The 21,224-nt window shown below is 38.5% G+C and overlaps 1 protein-coding gene across 3 annotated transcripts; it reads right to left on the bottom strand.

Annotated features, from left to right (window-relative positions):
- Positions 1 to 371: 371 nt before the first annotated feature.
- ppm1aa (protein phosphatase, Mg2+/Mn2+ dependent, 1Aa) lies at positions 372 to 20,966 on the bottom strand. 3 transcript variants are annotated; one of them, XM_084012658.1, is made up of 6 exons: positions 20,949 to 20,966; positions 18,872 to 19,725; positions 18,650 to 18,767; positions 15,351 to 15,462; positions 15,180 to 15,237; positions 372 to 422 (listed from the first exon to the last, which is right to left on the bottom strand). In XM_084012658.1, exons 2-6 carry the CDS (start codon positions 19,706 to 19,708, stop codon positions 387 to 389), a joined length of 1,161 nt encoding a protein of 386 aa, XP_083868784.1. In that variant the 5' UTR covers positions 19,709 to 19,725; positions 20,949 to 20,966; the 3' UTR covers positions 372 to 386. The 3 variants fall into 3 exon arrangements, with proteins under 3 accessions (XP_083868784.1, XP_083868786.1, XP_083868785.1); XM_084012660.1 differs by lacking the exon at positions 20,949 to 20,966 and adding an exon at positions 20,690 to 20,908; XM_084012659.1 differs by lacking the exons at positions 372 to 422; positions 20,949 to 20,966 and adding an exon at positions 10,080 to 10,637.
- Between the last annotated feature and the right edge of the window lie 258 nt (positions 20,967 to 21,224).

The following is a 21,224-nucleotide window of genomic DNA, read 5'->3' as shown; positions in this document are numbered from 1 at the left end:
ACACTGAACTATGAACAATCTGAAGTCATACACCATAACTGGTTTTTTTTTTAACGGACTGCTTTGATTTCTTTGTCTAACTGGCTGCTACTTGTCCTCCATAATAATTAGCATTGGTATGATCAGATGAATGGAGCTACATAATAGAGGACGAGGTAACGAGGTAAGGCCACTGTTTGGAATGATGTTATGCAATGACTGGTGTGGATAAGTTGTCTTAAAAATAGTCAAAGGAGATCCAATGATGAATGACTAGTTGGGTATATGAGACGTGCCCATGGATGAATACCTCATTTAATAAATGATGAAGTGAGAGTAGCTTCATTCATTATGGTGATGGACAATGTAACACATGCTTGCTTGACATCCTCTGACTAGTTCTTGATTTAGCTGAAACCACGGAAGAAGAGGATGTCTGGGTCCTGGGGAGGAGAAGAGCAGGATGCAGATGAAGTGAAGTTCAAAGATACTGATAAAGTGAAGTGACGGCATGCAGGGGGGAATGACTCAATCTCCCAGAGGCTGCATGCTACCAGATGTCAGACAGCATGCAGAAGAGATGAAAAAGACAGATCGCTACGGAAAAAAAAGGAGATCAACGCCTTGTGGTCTATTCTGAACACACAACATCTATTGCAAGCCTGCTCGTCCTGGGATCCCTATGTTGCTCTTCCAGAGGTTGCTTCCATTTTCTTCCCCCATTAAAAGGGTTTCTTTAGGTGCAAGGGTTGAAAAAGAGTATGCTGCACAGATTGTAAAGCACCCCGAAACAAATGTGTGATTTCTGATATTGGACTACATAAATATAATTTATTTGACTTGTGACATTATGATTTACAAAAAAAAAAAAAGAAGAAAAAGGCCATAAATGGTTGAGGCCGCACTGAAGACGACATGATGAAAAGACACCTACAGACAGTTTCCATCTCACCACAGCATAATGGCAGACAAGAGAGCATGCTGGAAACGAGAAAAGGCTGTGCAGGTACAAAAGAAAAACTATTTGCTAGCAGTCGCATCAATACATTTTCACAGCGAAGAACAATAGTTGGTCTTAAACGAACAGAGTAAGGAAGAAAATTGCTGGTATGGATTGACAGAAGACGGCATCGAAGGTACAGAACAAGCAGTGTATGAGCAGCGCTTAACCATCGAGAAGTAATCGTTAACTGGGTATTTAACCTATGTTTTACAGACAAAACCCAATTCCATCCAGACTAGCGGTGAACTCTGCAGGGTTTTGTCGACACCTCAAAGACCATTGTCGAGGCTGTACTTTGTGATATGTCTAAGTAAATACAACATTAAATGTTTTTTAGTGTTGCCAAGCATCTCCATGCTCCTTTTTTACCCTAATAGAGTTCAGCAATTTATTTCTCTAGCCACACGACACAGTTTTGCAGTTTGTTTGTGATGAACAAGCAATTCAGGTGTTATTTCCAACGACACAGGCAGCTATGAGGAATATATTGTTCAATTTAAAGGGCAACTACAGTGATTTCAATATTGCACGTCATAAAGTTGGGGGACTTGCGAGAGATAGATGAAAAAAAATGCAGAAAACCAACCGTCTCCTAGAAATTATGCAGTTTGTTTATTTGTTTTCTGCCAAAATAGCCAATTTATCCAACTTGCATAATACAATACAATATCTTACAATATCATACAGTATATTTCAACTTTTTAGGGTTATTTTTATGGTCATAATTAGCAGTTATGGTTTGGGGAAAAAAGCATTTCTTCAGAAAAAGTTAGTGACTTGAATCACAAACCACAAGGTGATTATCAACATTTAACAAAATCAGAGTATTTCCCTTTACAAAGTGTTTTTGTTGTCTCAACCTAACCACACAAAGGACACAGGAACCAAATCCCGGTCTCTGGAGTTAAAGTGCTGCACTTTGTATGCCCACCCTGTAGCCATTCATTCATTCAAAAACATTCTGTGAACATAATCCAAGCAGTGATAACATTTGTAAGCACAATGTAAAACCATTCAGGAAGATATAAAAAGGTAATTTCTATGACACACGGTTGAAAACACTGGATCCTAGATTTCCCAGAATAACTGGATTAACATCTTTTGTTGGACCATCGTGACCACCATTAGGGTTCTTTTTTTTTTTAAACTTTGAAAAGCCCTTCAAGAGCCACAGAAGACAATATGCAGCATTTATTATAGGCTGAGCTGTATACGACGATTTAACTGGCTTTGATGTGTGGTATTGGCAGAGTGCCTCTTTGTCTGTCTGACATTCAGACACAATCTGTTTCCAGGACAATGTAAAGAAACATACAAAGCCTGCCCACATTACTGCTCCATCCCTTTAGAAAATGACCATAACGTTTCATATATACCTTAGAATCAACAAAAAAACATACTGTTGTACTAAAAACCATCATGTGGTTTCAGTTATTTAGTCCATCCCCTGTAGCCTTGACACACGACGAGTCACTTGCCAGACAAGTTATTCTGAGACAGGGATTTTTCTCCCCTTCGTCACAATGAAATATGGATAAGAGTGGTGGGGATAGTGGGCAGCTGTCAACAAATTCCACAGCTTCCCGCCACCGCCGATCAATCAGAGCCATAACAGTGTTGACCTGCTGGCTGGAGTTGACATTAATCCTAAATCTTCCAGTCAGTGCAGAGAAATGTCAGGACATAACGTGGTGGTGGTGGTGGAAGCGAACGCTGATACAGGCTCTAACGAGTAAAGGTGCTGATGCTAATGAGTGTATCTGTGGCTCTCTAACAAGCCTGCATCGGTTGATGTCCTAATTTACAGTGAGCTTTGTCTCAGGGGTGCGGGATAATGAGCTGGCCCGGGATTCCCAGGGCAGCAGCTTGTGTAACACACCTCCATGCAAGAGGACGCTCACTCCCACCAAGTGTAAGTGAGAGACAGAGAGAGAGAGAGAGAGCAGGAAGGACATATTGGATGTCCGTAGGAGAGAGGAGGGCGTGATGGGGGAGGGAGGGGAGGTGGGTACATGTCAACCCTGCTTGATATGCTTGTTTGTACACACCAATCATTGAATCGCTGCAACCAAGTGCGAAAAGCTTGTGTTCTCTGTGACAAACTGACCTCGGGCAACAAGAACACTCACAGTAAAGAGGATATGGAGAAGGAAAGCATGGCGGGTAGTGGTGCGGGAGATAGAAGAAGCACATCGAGCTGCAACACCCGGCAAAGACATCCCTTCCCCTGATGCCCTGCGCTTCACTCGATCAAAAAATGTCCCTCCTGTTTACTGAGCAACCCTGAAAAATCTGGCTCATAGTGCACTCCAAAGCAAATTAGCAAATGTGGAGCTCAGTGACCTTAGTGCGAGAGAGACCATCCACACAGAGTATGTGGTGTGCCCCACCACCCCCACCTCTTACTGCTGCGTCTGCATGGCTGCATTAGTCAAGCTCAAATGGGTTTTTCCGCCATGAGAAGCAGAGCATGACATGCGCTAAACAATGGCGGCAGATGACAAGCCAGCTCCATTTGATGATGGCCTCTGCCGATGTGGCCGCTTTTCTTTCTTTTTTTTATACGGGGGAATATAAGGGCAGCATGATTCATTAGAAGGGCACAGGTGGCCTGGGATCTAATGAGTCACATTTTGTGCAGTTCTAACGTCCAAGTGCCTCCACGAGGGATGTACGTGCTTAAAAAAAGCAAGCTTGTTTTAGACAACAGTTGTGATTATTCAGAATTTAGTGGTGAGGTGGGTCAGAACAAATAAACCCTAACACAGCAGTAGCCAATAGAAAAGGGCCCCAATACAACAGAAGGCTAAAAATGAAAGTGAGGATGTTATGACTTAACAGCTCAAAAGTGTTGAATTATGTTATTTCATGCAAATAAAAGCTGTCATCAACGTCTACTTAATGACTGTTTCCATTCATTAACTTTCAGGACTATTCTCTCAGTGTGAAAGCAATGGCTTGTGTTTCTCAGCTGTCTCAGCTATTAACACTGCCCCCCTCTGGCCTGCAGGCTTCTTAATTACTGTTTTTGCATTGATCATTCAGACATTCAGTAAAAAGAGAAAGCTAAAGCAAAGGAGACATTTTGTTTCATATCTAATAACACATAACCACTCAATGAGAAAAAAAACATAACGGTTAAATAAAATCTGTAAAATAGACCCTTAAATATTGGCACGGCAACATCAACAGCCGCTGGAGTAGCAAAAACAAATTCCAAACTACATAACACATCTAACCTTGCTGCAGTTTCTTCAAAGAACGCACAAAAACATCTCCAAAAATAGCTTGTTTTAACATGGTAGTCTACTCATCACAGGAGCCACAACAATCCAAATTGTACCTGATCTATTAACTGCTCGCCACTGAGCACCGTTTGAACGTTTGACCTTCTAACACAGCTCATGACATTATGTTGACATTTGAAGTAATCCCTCCTACGGTTCTTAATCCCAGTGGCTGTGGACCGCCCTGACCCCTCCTCAGAGCTCAAACCCCTGACAAGCACTCACCATACAAGGACAGAATAGGCAGGGAGACAAACAGAACTCTGACGACCAGATGATCAACGCAGCCGCTGTACTTTAGAAAGCTCATCCGTTTCAAAAACATGCACCAGTGAAAAGTCTTGCTAACCTAAAACAAACCGAGGCAGAGATTGTAATGTGTGTGACATGAGGATAGCTCCTTTTCATGCCTCTAATGTTTTCATCGTTACACAAACATAATTAGTTGTCAATGTTTGTTAATACGCAAAAACTATTCTGAACTCTTCCAACATGTGGATGAGAAAATATTCTGTTAACACCAGGTTACTATACTTCCCGAAACGTCACCCGTCCTTCAAATTTGAATCCTTTATATTGCATAAAGCGTAGAATACTGGAATATATACCAATGTAACCGGCAATACATTTTAGTTGTACAACTTGCAGCAAGGACATGTATCATTTCTAGGAACCCTTCTTTCGGTGCCATTTGAGAAACAGGTTGAACACGTTTTACCACGAAAAAAAAAAACTTTCTCATGCGGATGTAAAACGAGTCTTCAAGGATTCTGAAGAAGCCTTCAGAACAGCTCTAAGTATTGTTAGATGGATCGTCCTATGCTTAGCTCTGTGACTCCAATGTAATGATAAAACATGAGGAGAGCCTGCCAGTAATTTACAGTAAACTCCCTTCTACGTTTTAACATTTAAACTGTCTGGAGTCGTGTGACGCCAAAATAAAAGCCCGCTGCATGGCCTACTGGGTAATAAGCATCACTAAGCAGAGGATCTACACAGTCTTAAGCATACTGTAGTGCATGATTAAGTGGCAGGATGGTGCAAAGCAAAATCATTTTTCCAATAGATAATATTAACTGATACTAAGAAGCATGTTTGGATTTCAGAACCTCCATTCAGTCCTGGCTTTTACAGTAGACACACTTCGGAGTAATACAATGTAGCCTTTCCTTTAAGAGCTGTTTCCATCTGTCGAGTTTTGTTTCTTAACAATCAGAGAAAGTTTCGCTTGTGCGATGGGCCCAAACAGATACAAAGTGATGAAATAAGATGTACAAGATGACAACCCATTTATTTAGTAATACATTCTGCAAACTAGAAATTTTATTCAAACTTCAAAGGCTAAAAAATGAAAGAAAGGAGGGAAAGAAGGGAAAAAAATGTATGGAGCAGGGGGAGAAATGCATCAATTCACAAGCAAGGAATGCAATTTGTTCAATCGACAACACAAGTAGTACAATTTAGTTCAGGGAACAAAGCTTTTTTAAACATTTTCTTTTTTTCTGCCATTCCTTTGGAGCTAGAACATAATACAAAATATACAGTTATCGAACTTTGTAAAATCACTCACAGAGGCCTCTGAGAAGCATTTGAATCAACATTGACAATACTTATCTACAGCACTCTAAAGCTATTCTTGAATGTAATCATAAATATAGCAGACATGAATGTATGTATGCACATTTTGAATGCCTACGAGGTTACCATGTTAAAACACTTGCATTAGTTAGAGGATGACATCATCTGCAGTGAAAAAAGGTAAATAAGCTTTAAAGACCGAGATTCAATAAGGTAACATGGGAAAATAAAAATAGCATACAAACTAGCGATGGTTGAAAAGTTGTACCATGTGACAACCAGGACAAAGTAACTTTGTCAATAGCTTAAGTACCCTAACATGGGGACAGCTTTGAATCTACACGAGTGTAATGTCAGCAGCATTACTTCTCTTCATAGTGTTTTGTTGAACAAGTACTTTTAGGGGGGGGGAGGGGGGCAACATGAGATTGGGTAAGGCAAATCGGTGAGCTTATTTATCAGCTGAAAAAGGTCAGCAAAGTGAGGCTCAGGTCGCCCTGTGAGGGGACAAATAAACTACAACTGCTAAGGGTCACACAGTAAACGCCACAACTGAGGTACATCAATATGTACAATAGGGCGCAAGCATTTAAAATCTCTTCAACATCTGCCAGGTAGTCCTCCATACAAGAATATACAGGATGCATTCCAGGCAACCAAAGGTAACTCTGTAAATAGCTTTATAATCTTTTTTTCTACAATAACAATTAAAAAAAAATAAAGAAAAGTGAATCATACAGATGATAAGTGCATATGACTTTTGTCATTTAGTCACTTCTCACACTAAAACCCTGAACTCTCGGTACAATTCTAGATTTGAGTTATTTGAGCATCGCACAAGTTGACAAATTGGGGAAATTACACAAGTGAGCATATAAGGACATTTTAGGGGTCAACGTATTCTACAAGGCCAATAGTGTTAATAGTTACTAAAATTTTCATTTGCAGTAGCCACTTGGATCCTTACTTGTTTTGATAATATAAACACAATTCAGTCAAATACTGTACATGAGCACAGGCTTATTCCACGTATAGATCAGTGTTAAAATCATAAGTTCTGGTGGACAACCACAAAAACCAATCTGCTATCATTAAAGTCTCCACACGTGAACTGCTTGCAGAACAGTTTAAATCTAGATAACAGACAAAAAGACATCCTATAAATGCTATGAGGTATTTCAGTTAATGAAAAATTAAAACATGAGACTAGAGAATAGACACTGGGGATATGTTTTTGTTGTTCTTTTTTTTCTTTTCATAGGGATGCAATGGACATTCTACAATATTTAAACGCCAAGATGTGAAAAGTCACAGCAAAGCCACTGTCAATATCTGCTGGCGTTTCAGCTACAGCAATTTTGGAATATTAAAAAGCTAATTTCTACATTTTTCATTCTGTGGCTTGTTATATAAATGGGTAATTAACCAGCATCATTAAAAGGGACACATCCTGAATTGTAAATCTCTAGGGCAACACAGGACAGTCCAGGTGTGGGGTGAAGATGCAAAGAAATATTATTTGTTCCTTATGTAAGTGTGAAGAAAAATTCCATGAAATGTTGCTTTAAGATTTACCAACACCTACCAGGTTTGCAATTAGCAGCTCGGTGCTGAAAACGGTTTGAAAAGAGAGATATTTAGTGCACTACAAGCAGTGCTTTGCAAATTAGAACTGCCCATCTAAATAAAAGGCAATTTCATACACATTAAGTTTTTTCCCCTCAAACATACTGAATAAACTAACTTGAAGACTTCTCATCTTACACGTTAGCACAGTAGGTATTAGTAAGTAGTGTGGTAGAAATACAATACTGTAATTTTAAACCAAATGTTTTTACTGTTCTGTCTTTTTTTGTTGCACTATTGTTTTCTGCTTTTCTTTTTAAGAAAGGGTATATTCAGTAGAACCACATTTTCATGCCAACACGCACAAAATAAATCTACTTTATTATGATTATTTGTCAGATGACTGTTTAGGAACCCCGTGGAGTTTCCACTGTAAACACACAGGTTTACATTCAACAATGCATTGTGTATCTTTAAGGCCAAACAAACACGTTCAATGCTATCTCATACATCACAAAAGATTTTTCACTGGCTTTTTTCTGTTTTTGCAATCTGCACTTTTTTTTTTTTTTTTTTTTTACATCAGCACACAGTCGTATCGTCTTCTGTCAACTGCTGATATACAAATGACTGCCCCCTGCAATCATATTAACCTTGTAGCCATGTTACCAAAGAGAGGACCCACTTAACAAAACATGTCTCTACAGCACACCAGTGTTTTAAAACTCCAAAGTACCTGCAATAGCATCTCCAAATAAAGTTGCTATCACTCTCTAATAGCTTAACATTATTTACAGGGTTACAGTTCGGTTCTCTTTTATGTTACTTTGTGTGATATAGGTATCGCAATTAAAAAATGGAGTGTCTTTGGCCTTATTGCCAAAAAAAAAAAAAAAAAAACCATTAGACAGCTGTATCATTTAGGATTAAAGTGTGTTTGTTAAGGTTTTAATGAATTGCTACCACCACATACCTAAATGTGGTGAAATAATTAGGATTGTCATTTAGATAAATGAAGACTTACATTTAGTACATCATTATTGTGTATAATATAAAGGAAAGAGTTCAAACCCTCAGTGTTGATGGGAGGGACACCAAAGTGATTAAGGGGAAACCTTGGTTTGCCAGAACACACAAACATTTAACCAGCCAACCCAAGATGAACCAGAATCACATTTTGTCCATAGCAAAAACTAACTCAAGCGACATGATTTATTCCTTGGAAGTTTAAGTCAAAAATATATACATACATAAATTTCCAACAATGCAATTTTAGACCAAACAATTGGCAGAAAATAAATCTGAAACAAAACAATTTCTCTTCAAGAAATATATCTACCATTGGTGTGTGTATTTAAGATAGATTTAGTTAGGGAATCATTTTCAGACGGGGAACTAAAAAAAAAAAAAAAAAAAAAAACAGTTCATACACTATAGCAGCAAACTGTATTGTGCTCTGGCTTGTGGTGCCGTGGTGGAGGCAGAGCAAACCCAATGGGAATAAAAAGGTGCTATACAACCACGAGAACTCATTGCGGTAAGCAAATTTGTTCTTGGTTTGAATGTCCAATTAAAGACCATGTGAAGAATAAAAAATAACCTTGTAAGTTTTAGAGTCAGCGGTTTGTCCTATCAGACCGATAATGGTTGAGTTTCTCTAAAATAGTCAGTGATTAAACTGTTCACATCAGTCAAATTACCAGATGTTGAAGGTAGAAGCTAAAAATCTATCTGTACCACATACAAAAACTGAATCTCATGAAAAATAAACTTGGCATAGGCTGTCATAAAGCTGAAATAAGTGAGTATAAATCATATGGCATCCACAGTGGGCAGTGGTAACGATGCGTGTTTAGAAATTGATATTTAAATATGACACAATAGATGTGTAAACTAGTCTAGACTTGACTAGCTGCAATGCATTGTACACAATGGGTTAAATTGAACACTTGTGTCATCTCAGGTTACTGTATAGTTCTGATATATAGCTTGAAGTTGTTCAAATAGCGTAACAGCATGTAAACTCTGTTATCCAAAGCTTTTTGGAATAAGAAGTAGTGAAAGCTTATGTTGGGTTGATATGGAACATTGGTTGAAAAAAAGGACAGAATGGGTAAGCGTTGGGAGAGCGATTCCCTTTAACTCCAGCCTGGTCTGTTGTCTGAACCACCATAGCAAATTTAAATTAGCGTTGCACATACAGATCTGCCTTTATACCGACACAAGTGCGCACGTACATACACACAAGCACCCACGCACACTTGCAAGTATCTATTTGCACAGACAAACATGTTCACAGGGGTCTTTTTTCATCAGATGCTTTGAAAAGATGGAAAAAAAAAAAGATTTTTCACTACAAACCTCCAAAATAACCGAGGAACACTTTGCAATTATTATTGAGCATGTAGAGAAAACCACTTACAAAAATAAAATACAATAAAAAAAAAAAGCACAGGGAAAAAAATAATTAGATTTAAATGGTTTGATATAGAGAGCTTACTGTGCTGTCAACTATACAATTTACCCGTTTCTTTTTTTTTTAAAGGAGCATAGACTAACTAAAAAAAAGAGAAGAAAAAAAAAGAAAAAAAAAAAAGAAGAAAAGTCAAAGCGCAGAGACATTGTGCCTGGAGGACAAGCAGTAATATTCACTGAATAGACATTTGTTACAATTCCAGAAGAGCAGGAAAAGGCAGATAGTGCATAAAAGGTTCTCTTTTTCATTTCTTTCATTTTTTAACTTAAAATCAAGCTGCATTAAATACAGGCTGTTTGTACAGGACAATTGCACTTCACAAAAACAGAAATATACAAACACACACAAGGAAATGTGAATCAAATTAATTACAGCAAAAAAAAAAATCTTACTACTTAAGCCGATTATTTAACAAAAAGAAAGAAAACCTCGGGGACTCACTTGTTATTGTTTACTTTAGAGGAGAGTATTAAAGTGGGTGAACATAAAAAAGGAGACAAGACGGTGGGGATCCTGAACTCCAGAGTGGACTGGTGCTGCACTATTCCAGGTTTGTGTGCATGCAACTCTTCTTCTTCCTCCTCCTCCCATGAAATTCCCTTCTTAGAAACCAAAAGCTCAGAGTGACGGAGAAACAGACTGCTGAGCTGAGCTGCTGTGGGTCTTGAGAGGATGGTGGTTTGTAAACTCTATGCTGTGTGAGTGGTAGGAGGTTGTGTTACCACATGTCGTCTGTGGACGCAGAGTCCTTGATAAGAGAGGAGAGGAAGGAAAAACCCTTCAGACTGGCTCTACATCCATGAGAGCTGGACAGGTTTAAGCATCTATGACACAAACTGACAGAATATAAATGATCCAGGATTTGACAGAGATTCTTGTGCATTAAAACCATTATTTCCCCCCAATTTATTTATTTTTTAGATTTTTGACTGCAAGTATAGTAATCATTTTAGAACACTTTCAGCCAAACAGTAAACCATAAGCAACATTTGTAAATTACACTGTACAACAATGCAAATCTAATGAGGTTGACTTAAAAGTAGGGTTATTTAGAATGGAGTACATATATTTTTATACATTTGACCAGATATTGTGCCAGGCTACTGCATGATGCCGCAATAACGCATAATCTCATAAGGATATAAATGCTGTCTCTAATAATAATGGTAAAAGAAATATTTTGTTAAGTATATGATTGAGGTTTGTTTAACCAATAACAAAACACTATACTGGCGACCGATGACCCTGAAAATATGGAAGCCCTATTTATGAATATGACAACAACACATACAAGCTAATCAAACTGGAAAATGTGAAAAATCAGCTGGAATGTATTTACATGTACTCTATGCCCTTATGTGACTCATTTAGCTCAGGATATGATGTATTCAAAAGGCAGACCTCAAGACAACCAAAAACGGATAAAAACAAACCGTCATAAAACTGGAATCAGTCTAAAATACATGATGCCAACCAAATGATAAAGATGACTTGCTTCTACTTCAGACTTTACAAAATGTTCTTGATCTATTTAACACTTCCTCCATTTCAGGTTTCATGTTTTAGATTTGTAAGGAAGTGTCAATGTCAGGAACCTCTTACTGACAAACAATTTGCCACAAGGTTTCTAGAAAAACAGGCCTTGTTGCACTTGTCCTTTCTCATATATAGGTTAAGAGCAACTGCAATGTAGAATTGTCTCCACAGGGATCAATAATAAAGTATTTCTGATTTGTCATACAGTCATGCCAGGAAGCATTAACTGTCATGTCTGGACGCTCCAAGATCGAATGTTGCTTGCATTGGAATCCGATCAGTCAGGCCGCTTACTGAGATTGTCTGGCTCAGCGAGGTGAGGACAGCATGTGGGCACAATCTGGACAATTTATCAAATGTACGTCTCACATCTTCTCCCCCTCCCACACAAGAAGAGAGGGGGGAAAACAGGGCTAGTGCACAGCTGAGACCCCACTGTCAGTCAGGTTACTGCTGATGAAAACCCAACATTTCCTGATTTTGCCGCTTCAAAATAAAAGCTTTTAAATATCAAAATAACTGGGGACTTTTAATGCGAATAATTTATAGGAAAATGTGTGTAGTGAAAATGCGTTGGTGGCTATTCTTCAACGAAAAAAGTCTATTGATGATGCAGGGAGGAAGACTAAGCAGCAAATACGTGTTGTAAATGCCATGTTATTTTAGCACCACCTAGCATCACCAACAATCATGTTTAAAAGGCAATCCTAAGAATCATAATCAGACACTAATGAATCTGTGAGGGAAGAAGCCGAGTGTTTTTGTAGATCTTTGGTAAAAATCAGCCATCTGATCACATATCAATTTCAGCTCTCCCAGTTAAACTTTAAATTAACATCATATCAAGGTAATCGTTTTGAACCAGTTTTTGGAGCAAATAGCTTGTGAAAGATAAAGTGAGCCAGATTTAGTAGGCTAAACCTGTTATCTAAGGGTGCTACTGTCAGCCCTTATTCGTAGGAAAAAATATGATTGGTGCTCTCTATATGGGCCAATCAGATGTGACAAAACACGTGAGACAATTTCTCTTTGTACTGCTAAAATATGGGACATGTCATCTGCAGCAGGCCTTTACAGGCCACGGTTCATTGACTGCAGTTCACCTTTGCTGCTTGATATAACAAAGTTACAACCAAACTGAATGATTCTCAACAATGGTGTAAGCAGCACCTCCGGGGGCCAAACTATCACCCTGCTCACTTCTTCTGAATGGCCACACACTTGTTCAGAAGGCCATACATTTCAGATCGGCCTTGGTATCGGCAGACACCCATTACCAATATCAACAGACTTTGATCATGGGCAAAAAACCTGATGAGGACCCGATAATGTTTATGCATGCAGTGACATTATCTGGGTACAATGAGTGAGCCGTTTGCAACCAACCAACCTATAAAGTCAGAATGTCACTACACTTTCAGTCAAGGAAATTTAAGTAACCTTTAAACAATTCTGACTAAATTATCTTTACATATTAAGTCATGCAATGTGGTGTCAAGTAAACTTAATTTCTTGTCCAGGTAACATTTTGTATAAACTTTTCTTCATGGCTAAAATACATTCTTTGTTCATTGTGGTTATTATTCCTACCTTTTTTAGTCTCTTATAATGCTGTGATTTTTATGGAAAGGAATAGCCATTATTATTAGTGAGGCCTTCTGACTAATGTTTTCCCTTGATACAAACAATCAAAACTTCCAAAAGTGTAATTGCTTGATGGAGTAGCTCAGTTTTGTTAAAAAGCTGAAAACAGAGGTGACATTAATGCAGAAAGAGATGTTTCGTCCTTTTTAAAATTGTATGTATGTATGTATGTATGTAATATATATATATATATATATATATATATTATTATTATTTTTTTTTTTTACGGTCCATCTGTATGAATTTAAGAACATAATACTAGAAGTTGTTAAAGTGTAAGTGCCATTACCCTTACCCGTAATGCAAAAATGCCTACTGCAGAATCTCCAAGGTGAGTCAGAAATAACACACAAAGAAACGCAAAATAGAATTGCGCCGACCTATTGACACCTACCACTCTATGCAGTCACTGTGTTCATGCCTACTTCTGGCATCCTTTAGAAGGATTTTAGTAACACGGTGTGGCATACACAACTTCTGCCAGAATAACTATGACCCAGTTAACAAACCACAACAATTTTACTAAATAATGTCATAAATTACACTGCCTTAATGACATATCCCTGACCTTTTCTGTATTTTTCTTTTTTTCTTTTTAACCACTTTTGGTCTCTTTTCTGTGGCCTCATGAAAATACCACAAAACTCTTCAGCCATAGTACTATGTGCCACCAAGCATGGTTCCGACAGTATCAGACAGGGGGTACCGTCACCTCACATTTTGGTGGTGTGATGCCCAAAAATACAATTTATAAAATTTTGGTTTGGCTGTAAAGAACATGTCACATTTGTTTCACCTTAAGCCACAATTAATGCGTTTGTATTTTATTATCTTTTTTTTAGCTTCACAATTTCATATCATATTTTCATCCGTTACAAAAACTGTGCAACAATATAGTGTTACATCCCAACCTTACGTTTCTGGCAAAAATCAACATCAGACTGGCTTCAGAACAAGAATTTAAATCCTTTGACGGCCACACCAAACCTCTAATTTTAATTTCAATGTGTTTCAAGAGTTCACAGCCTCCACCTCGTGTCCTGCTTGACCAAGCTGGAGTAAATCTTCAAACAAGTGGATAATATCCAGATGGGCAAAGACGATAAAAATGTGTCCTAGCAACACTGAAATTGCAAATGCTGCCAAAGGTGGCTTAAATAACTCACTCAAAAGGTTGAATATAGTAACAAATACTGTATAGTATTTCTATGAGTCACTTTGAATATATTTGCAAATATTCTAAAGAACCTAATTTATCTTCCTCTATGGAAAGCTTTGTGTCAGTTTAGCCTATTATGTATTCAGACTGCACCTCATAATGCAGAGGAAGTCATTTCCGAAATAACTCAATGTGTGAAATTATTTTGAATAGTACATCTTTATAGAAACATGAAACACTGAAACAAAGTGCCAAATTTCATTGTCAAGGACAATGATGTGCACAATTCAAATGTATCCGACCCATTGAGCTTATCAGATTAAAACTCAAAAGCACGATATCTGAGTGGACGAGGGCAATAGTTTTGCGGTCTGTTTGTATATGAAGGAATGATGAGCAATGTTCCCTTTTTAAACCAGTATGTGAGAGAGTGCAGGTTTTTATTCCATCCATACAAATACCAGACAATTTAACTTATTAACTAATTAGCTCTTCCCTCTTAAAAGAACACCAATTAGTGAAATCAGCTCATGTCATATGAAACTGAGCCTTTTTGGCAGAGGACCCACAATGCAATTGTGGTCCTTCGTCAAAATGCGTTACTAAGACTTTGTAAAAAGGGAAACGATCAGATCATTTTCTGCTGGTGTATAAAGAAAACTGTGATATAACACCACCATAAATTGTGCTTTAATCGATTCTCGTTTTTTTTTCAAAACATAAACCAGATAGAATGCAAAGAGAACCCATAGACGGGTAACTATGTCATTGCTGAATTAGTACGTAATAGCTGCATTTTGGGTAAATCAGACTAGGCAATAAGCATATTTCCTTGTTTGATGTTTAGTACTAATGACATCCATAAAATTGGTTGACATTTGCTGGTCACACGTCAAAAAACATGCATGCTCCAAGCCAAGCAAACCTACAGGGAGAAGCTGGAATACTTACTGTGTCATCACTTCGGTAGGGGTTGAGTTTGTTGTACACTGCTTCAATAACACTTCGTCTGAGGGGAAGATAGGATACAAATATTAGACATTAGTTTTCATTAAAGTTATTAAAATGCCAATCACTGTCTAAAAGAAAAACGTCATCAATTCTAACAAAAAGCTCACTCACTTGCTTGCCAGCTCTCCGCCAGGAGGGAGGTTAGGGATGCTCTCAGATGCTAACGTCCGCATAACATGGACCAAATCTGGGACACCTTCATCCCCCTGTTTTTTTATAATCTCTGTTGGGGAATAAATCATATTTTAGATAATTTCACAAGAGAAATATGTATATGTGCACAAAAACATACCATAGTGAAATATTTTTTAATTTTCCCGTGCATAGAAGTTTATCATACTGAATTGATACAAGATTTACCATTTATATTGCACTTAATACTATTGCACTGTACTAGTAACACTTCACTGATGTAATACTTAATGTATTTTAAATTGAATATTTTCTCAGTATACACAACATCAATGGTACTGCATGTCTTCCTGCCTTCCTCCCTGCCGCCCAAAAGGTGATCAGGGTTTTGCTATTAAAGCTTAACTCCAACACATGAAAGTCCCTAGCTAATTTTACATTGTCTTAAAAAAATATCTGATCCAATTTATCTTGTCTTTACAAACTCTGTGCTTGTGTCCTTATTCTCATTATATCGGCATCCTTTGGTTTTATTTCCTATTGTGAAGCACGTTTTAATATTGTTAAGAAATGCGCTATATACGTAAAGTGTGTTTTTATTCCTCTGTTGCTCCTACTGATTCTTCACCCTTTTTTCCAGCTGAAATGTTTTTTTCACTTCACTTTGTGACCTCTTGAGAAAGTATAAGGCTTTAGCAATTAAACACTAAAAAGGGAGTGGTAACCATTTTTGAGAATTATGGCCAAGACTGTACCTTCAGTAGAAACATTTTTAACTGGAGAAGTTGTATAAACATGGCACTGTTTCCTGGTTGTCAAGTCAAAATTCAACAACTTCAATTTCAGTTCAATTCCCAGATGAAATGGCCTCCAATCTGAAAACGGGTCTCTCGTTCTTTCAAAAACACCTTACATTAGCAAGTATTTGCCAGTTGATGGCTAGCTGACTTAAGTTCATTGCTCAAACAAGTAAATGTAATTGATAGTTGTGTTTTTCAAATATTAGACCCAAGATGTATTGATGAGAATATACTGAACGTTACATCCAAGTAGAAAAGGCATTTTTTTGGAAAAAAAAGTGTGAATAGTGGATGCTGAAAAGCTGACACTACACTGAAGTGGTCGCTTTGAAAGTTGAATAATACCAATAATGTATGAAATATGTGGAATATTTCAAGGTTTGTTGACAGGCTCACGCAACGCTGAATTGCTTGTTTTAAAAGTTTAATTACATTTGGAATATTCCAAGGACTGTTGAAAAGCTGACGATACACAGATTTTCTGGCTTAAACGTGTAAGAAGAAGGTGCAATAGTAGGAATAGTTGGAAAAGTGGGGATGGGTTGAATTATTAATGTTAAAAAGTTGAATAATACCAATAGTGTATAAAATATGAGGATTTCTTTTAAAAGCTGACGCTACACTGCACTGGTGGCTGTAATCTGTATGAAGACGATGAAGTAGTAGGAATAGTTGAAAAAGTGAGAATGGGTTTGATTTGTATTGAATGTCATTGAAAATTTAAAGAATACCAACAGTGTATCAATGACGAGATATTTTTTTGAAAAGGTTACACAACACTGCATGATGACTCATCTGTATGAAGAAATTTAAACATTGGGAATGGTTGGACAAAACCGGTAATGGGTTTAATTTCCATGAATGTCACTGAAAAGTTGAATATTATGGTTAATCCATGAAAAGGATGTATGATAGGGAAATGTCAGTTGCCTGTGAGTATCTGGCGTTTGTTTAACTACACTAAATAGCTCATCTCAACCAGCTTTATCTTTCCGAAAATGGGAGCAAGTTAGAAAACTGGTTAAGTTTGCCATCTTCCCGAAATGTTTGGTAGGGAAGTGCCTGTGCAACAGTTGGTTGGAGATCCTCTCACTTTCAGGCTCCTAAGACCAAATGCTTAAGTCAGTTTGCTTCCAAGGCAACATTCTTTGAAAGAGAATAGAAGCAATTTGAAGATAATTTTAAACAGACTTTTCTGCTGTTGGTCATTCCAACTTTTGAGTCAACAAGCTAAGGTTACCATGGTGATGGTATACGATACTCTAAAGGTGTGTTCACACCAAACACAAAGCACATTTTCAGCTTGTGTTACTTGTTTGCTGCATAGTTTGCGTTTATTCCCATCAATCAGACTACAAGTACTGGAGAGGAGGGAGCGCTTACCTCCATGTAGACATCAACGTTTTATCAATCATAAATAAATACAGCAACAGCGACCTTGTTCGTACCATTGAGCGTCTATTCTTTACACACAGTTTCGTCTGGTCTCTGTACTAATACGAGGTACTATCGTAGAGCTCTGGGTGGCCACTGAAGGATACAATATTTTTCCTCCATTTGTGATTTAGCAACATCAGGACATCAGTGAGGAGGAGGAGAATCTCAACACTGGCGTTAACACACCTTAACGTTGGCTCCCCCACTCTAGCACTGAACAATCCGATCAATACACATATTTAAAAAATGTAAGAAGGGCATTTCGAGAAAGTTGAATATTTGAAAAAAGTTTTAAAGTTGTAAAAATGTTTACATGAATTCTGATTGAATCAAGTTTCTATGTTGAAAAATGTGGAAGGAGTTTGGTGACAAAAAGGCAGAATAATAAAATTAAAGAATTTCATTTTTTGTAGAACATGGGTTGTGAATTGCAAGAAGACAAAATGAGTAAATGTCATGAGTTCCTTGCTTCTTCTCAACTGACAGAGTGAATGTCAGGCGTCATATTATATATATATATATATATATATATATTCCCCGACAGAACAGATCAAAGGCAATGCCAGTATCTCACTCGAGAGACTCAATGTGAAGTCTGTGAATCGTCAGTCACCTCACAATTTGATTACGATTCAGAGGGTCACGATTCAATTAATAAACAATTCTCGATGGATCTCTTTTTTGGATTTAAATATAATGAGAATTTGTCCTTCAAATCTTTCAAACCAATTCCTATTTTTATGATAATGCAAAGAACACCGTAAACTACTGATACAGTTCCAAATATTTATGATAAATCTGAGATATTATGTGTGATCTAATTAAAACGGTTCACATATTTAATAATCCCCAGCGGTTATCTATAATAAGTCTATAGCAGATTACAAAAACATTTCAATACTCAGTCTAGTGTTTGCCTTTTTTCCCCAAATTGTATCCTTCCTGGTCACTGGAGATGCTCTCTGACCATAAGGGAATTTAATGAAAACAGCTGCTTTCTTTCAGAGTTTTAGATGTTTCCTTGGCTAATTTCTCTCCTACCTTCTACTCTGCCCTCCAGATATTTATCCAGCTCAGCCTCCCGTTTCACTGCTTCTGGAGATACCTTTGGTGCTCCAGGAAAGCAGATTAACACAACACTCATATTATCTCGGCTTCCCTGTGGAAAAATAAAGAACAAAAACAGGGGGTCATGCATATTATCTATGACACGATAACAGACAAGTATGTAACAAAACATCAATGTAGGTTTTGTGGACATACCTTGTACAAGCAGGTGTCAACAATTTCATTGCTGACTCTTTCAAGATCATCTGTCACCGCTAACCTTGATCTGACAAAGTCACACAGTTCTTCATTGGCCATGACATCCCAGATGCCATCACAAGCTAGTACAATAAATTCATCTTCCCCTTCGCATCTCTCGATTGCATAAACTTCGGGCTCAGGAGACACAAGCTGCTCTGTTGGACCTTTTCCGTGCACACACTTATAGTCGAAGTCTCCCAAGGCCCGAGACACAGCGAGGGACCCATTTACTCGCTGGATCATGACTGAGCCACCGGCATTCTGGATCCTTTCCTTCTCCAAAGGGTTGCTGGGTTTGTGATCCTGTGTGAAGAAGTGCACAGCTCCGCCCCGGCTGAGGAGTCCCCGTGAGTCACCACAGTTTATAAAGTAGGTATGGGTCGGCGCAATCATCACTCCCACAGCAGTGGAACCACTGCGGTCCACGCCATGCTTTTTCTCAGATATGGTTCGCATGTGTTCATCAATCTGCAGGAATCCTGTGCGGATCCCATTCTTCACGCTATCCACAGAGGGATTCTCCTGTAGAGCACTCTGGAAATCTGAGTTGCTGGTGATGTGCTCCAGCAGGTGCTCACAGCAGTACTTGGCCACCTGAGAGCCAGCGTGCCCATCATAAACAGCAAAGAATGACCAGGGGTCAAGACCATGGGGCAGACCAATTACTGCTGTGTGTGCATCTTCCATCTCTACCCGCCATCCCTGCATGCTACTCAGCCCATACCTAAGGGTGTTGCCCTCACCACGGGAATTGTATTTTTCCATCTTTGGTTTGTCCAGAAATGCACCCATTGTGTCCCTATTAAGACCTGTAACACAAATTAAAAGAAATGCATGTATTTACAAGCTATGACAGAAATGTGGTGATTTCTAATATAGCCAATCATTTGTGGACTTTGTAGAAATATGAAGTTTCTGAGTCAATATTCAAAAGGTATATTTTATAGGGGGGAAAAAACAGAATAATTTCACCTAAAATATACAAACTGTAGATCTAGTGCTTAAGATGGGGTTAAAACAAATAGCACGTGTGCCATCCATTTGTGGTAATAGATTAGCATATTGGGTCCCAGTTTAGGCCCCCTGCACTTTTCTAAAAATAGTAGACCCGTGTACACATTTTGGCTGCATATTGGAAACCCTGCTGGTGTGGATCAGTTTGAAACGCCCATAAAACACTGCCTAATCAAATTTAACAGTATATGCAGTGAGTGTAATGCAGTATGTAATTTAAGTGTATTTTGAATAACGTTACACCGCTGGGCAGCATCTCTGACCTTCGAAAGAAATAACGCTTCACCAGACTAGCTACTAGCGGTAATCTTAATAAGAGCTATGGTTACATGTCTGCAGAGCTAACGCTAGCTAAACGACCAGTTACTCGATAACCACCACAAAACAATTTCAGAAGATTTGACAAACCCAACATTTATGCTAACGCTGCGATACGCCTATTTACATCGGGAACCTGCTCATTGGGGTTAACGCTCGACTTTACTGTTAGATTAATTGAAAAGTTAGCTCTGTAGCAAGTTCAGACCACAACCCAAATAAACAAACAGCCTTGGCTACTTGTGGGCCTTGACCCTTGTACATCATAGCTAACTTTGACAGGCCTCCCTCTGCCATGGTTTGCTAACGTTATGTTAAGGAGAGCCCTCGGCCTTGCTAACGTATTATCGCTAGCGTTACATGCTAACACGGCTAGGAAAGCTAGCTGCCCAACGTTCTTCAACAGTTGCTGGCTTAAGAGTAAACATGTAAATGACTTACCCCAAATCCAAAATACCAGTTGACAGCAACTGAACTGCGACAGTTACAATGACTGGCTGGCCTCAGTTCACAGAGAATACACCGACGAAACTAGGTGGTTTGCGGCGGTTTAGCTAAGCTAGCTTGCCAGTTGGCTAGCAATGAGAAATCGTCACTCAAAACTCAGTGCATATAAATGGTGAAAGTGCGGAGGTCCCTCTTTGCGGTCGCCCGTGAAGCATTACATTATCTCAGCGGAAGATCTAAAATATATTCTTACGGATTTTCTTGGGAATTTTAGGGCCGGATCTTTGTGTGGCCAAGCCAGGGGAAGCTGAAACGTCTGTCCCAGCCTCTCCACTAGACAGCTTGACAGCTTGCTGGCTAACGTTAGCTTCCGAGGAGGACCGAGCGAGCCCCCAGGAACGACAATGCGCTGAAGCGATTTTGGCGTAGTGGCTGCCTTGCGTAATTACAACTTCCGGGATTATCACGTGATGCACACTGGCCCATTTCCCCATACACAATCGTTGAAAAGAAGCAGCTGTAAAATGGT

The sequence above is a fragment of the Eutrigla gurnardus genome, assembly GCF_963514095.1.
Source record: "Eutrigla gurnardus genome assembly, chromosome: 7".
Lineage (NCBI taxonomy): Eukaryota > Metazoa > Chordata > Actinopteri > Perciformes > Triglidae > Eutrigla > Eutrigla gurnardus.
Note: the sequence above shows the minus strand (reverse complement) of the source record. Positions and strands in the feature narration are given on the sequence as shown.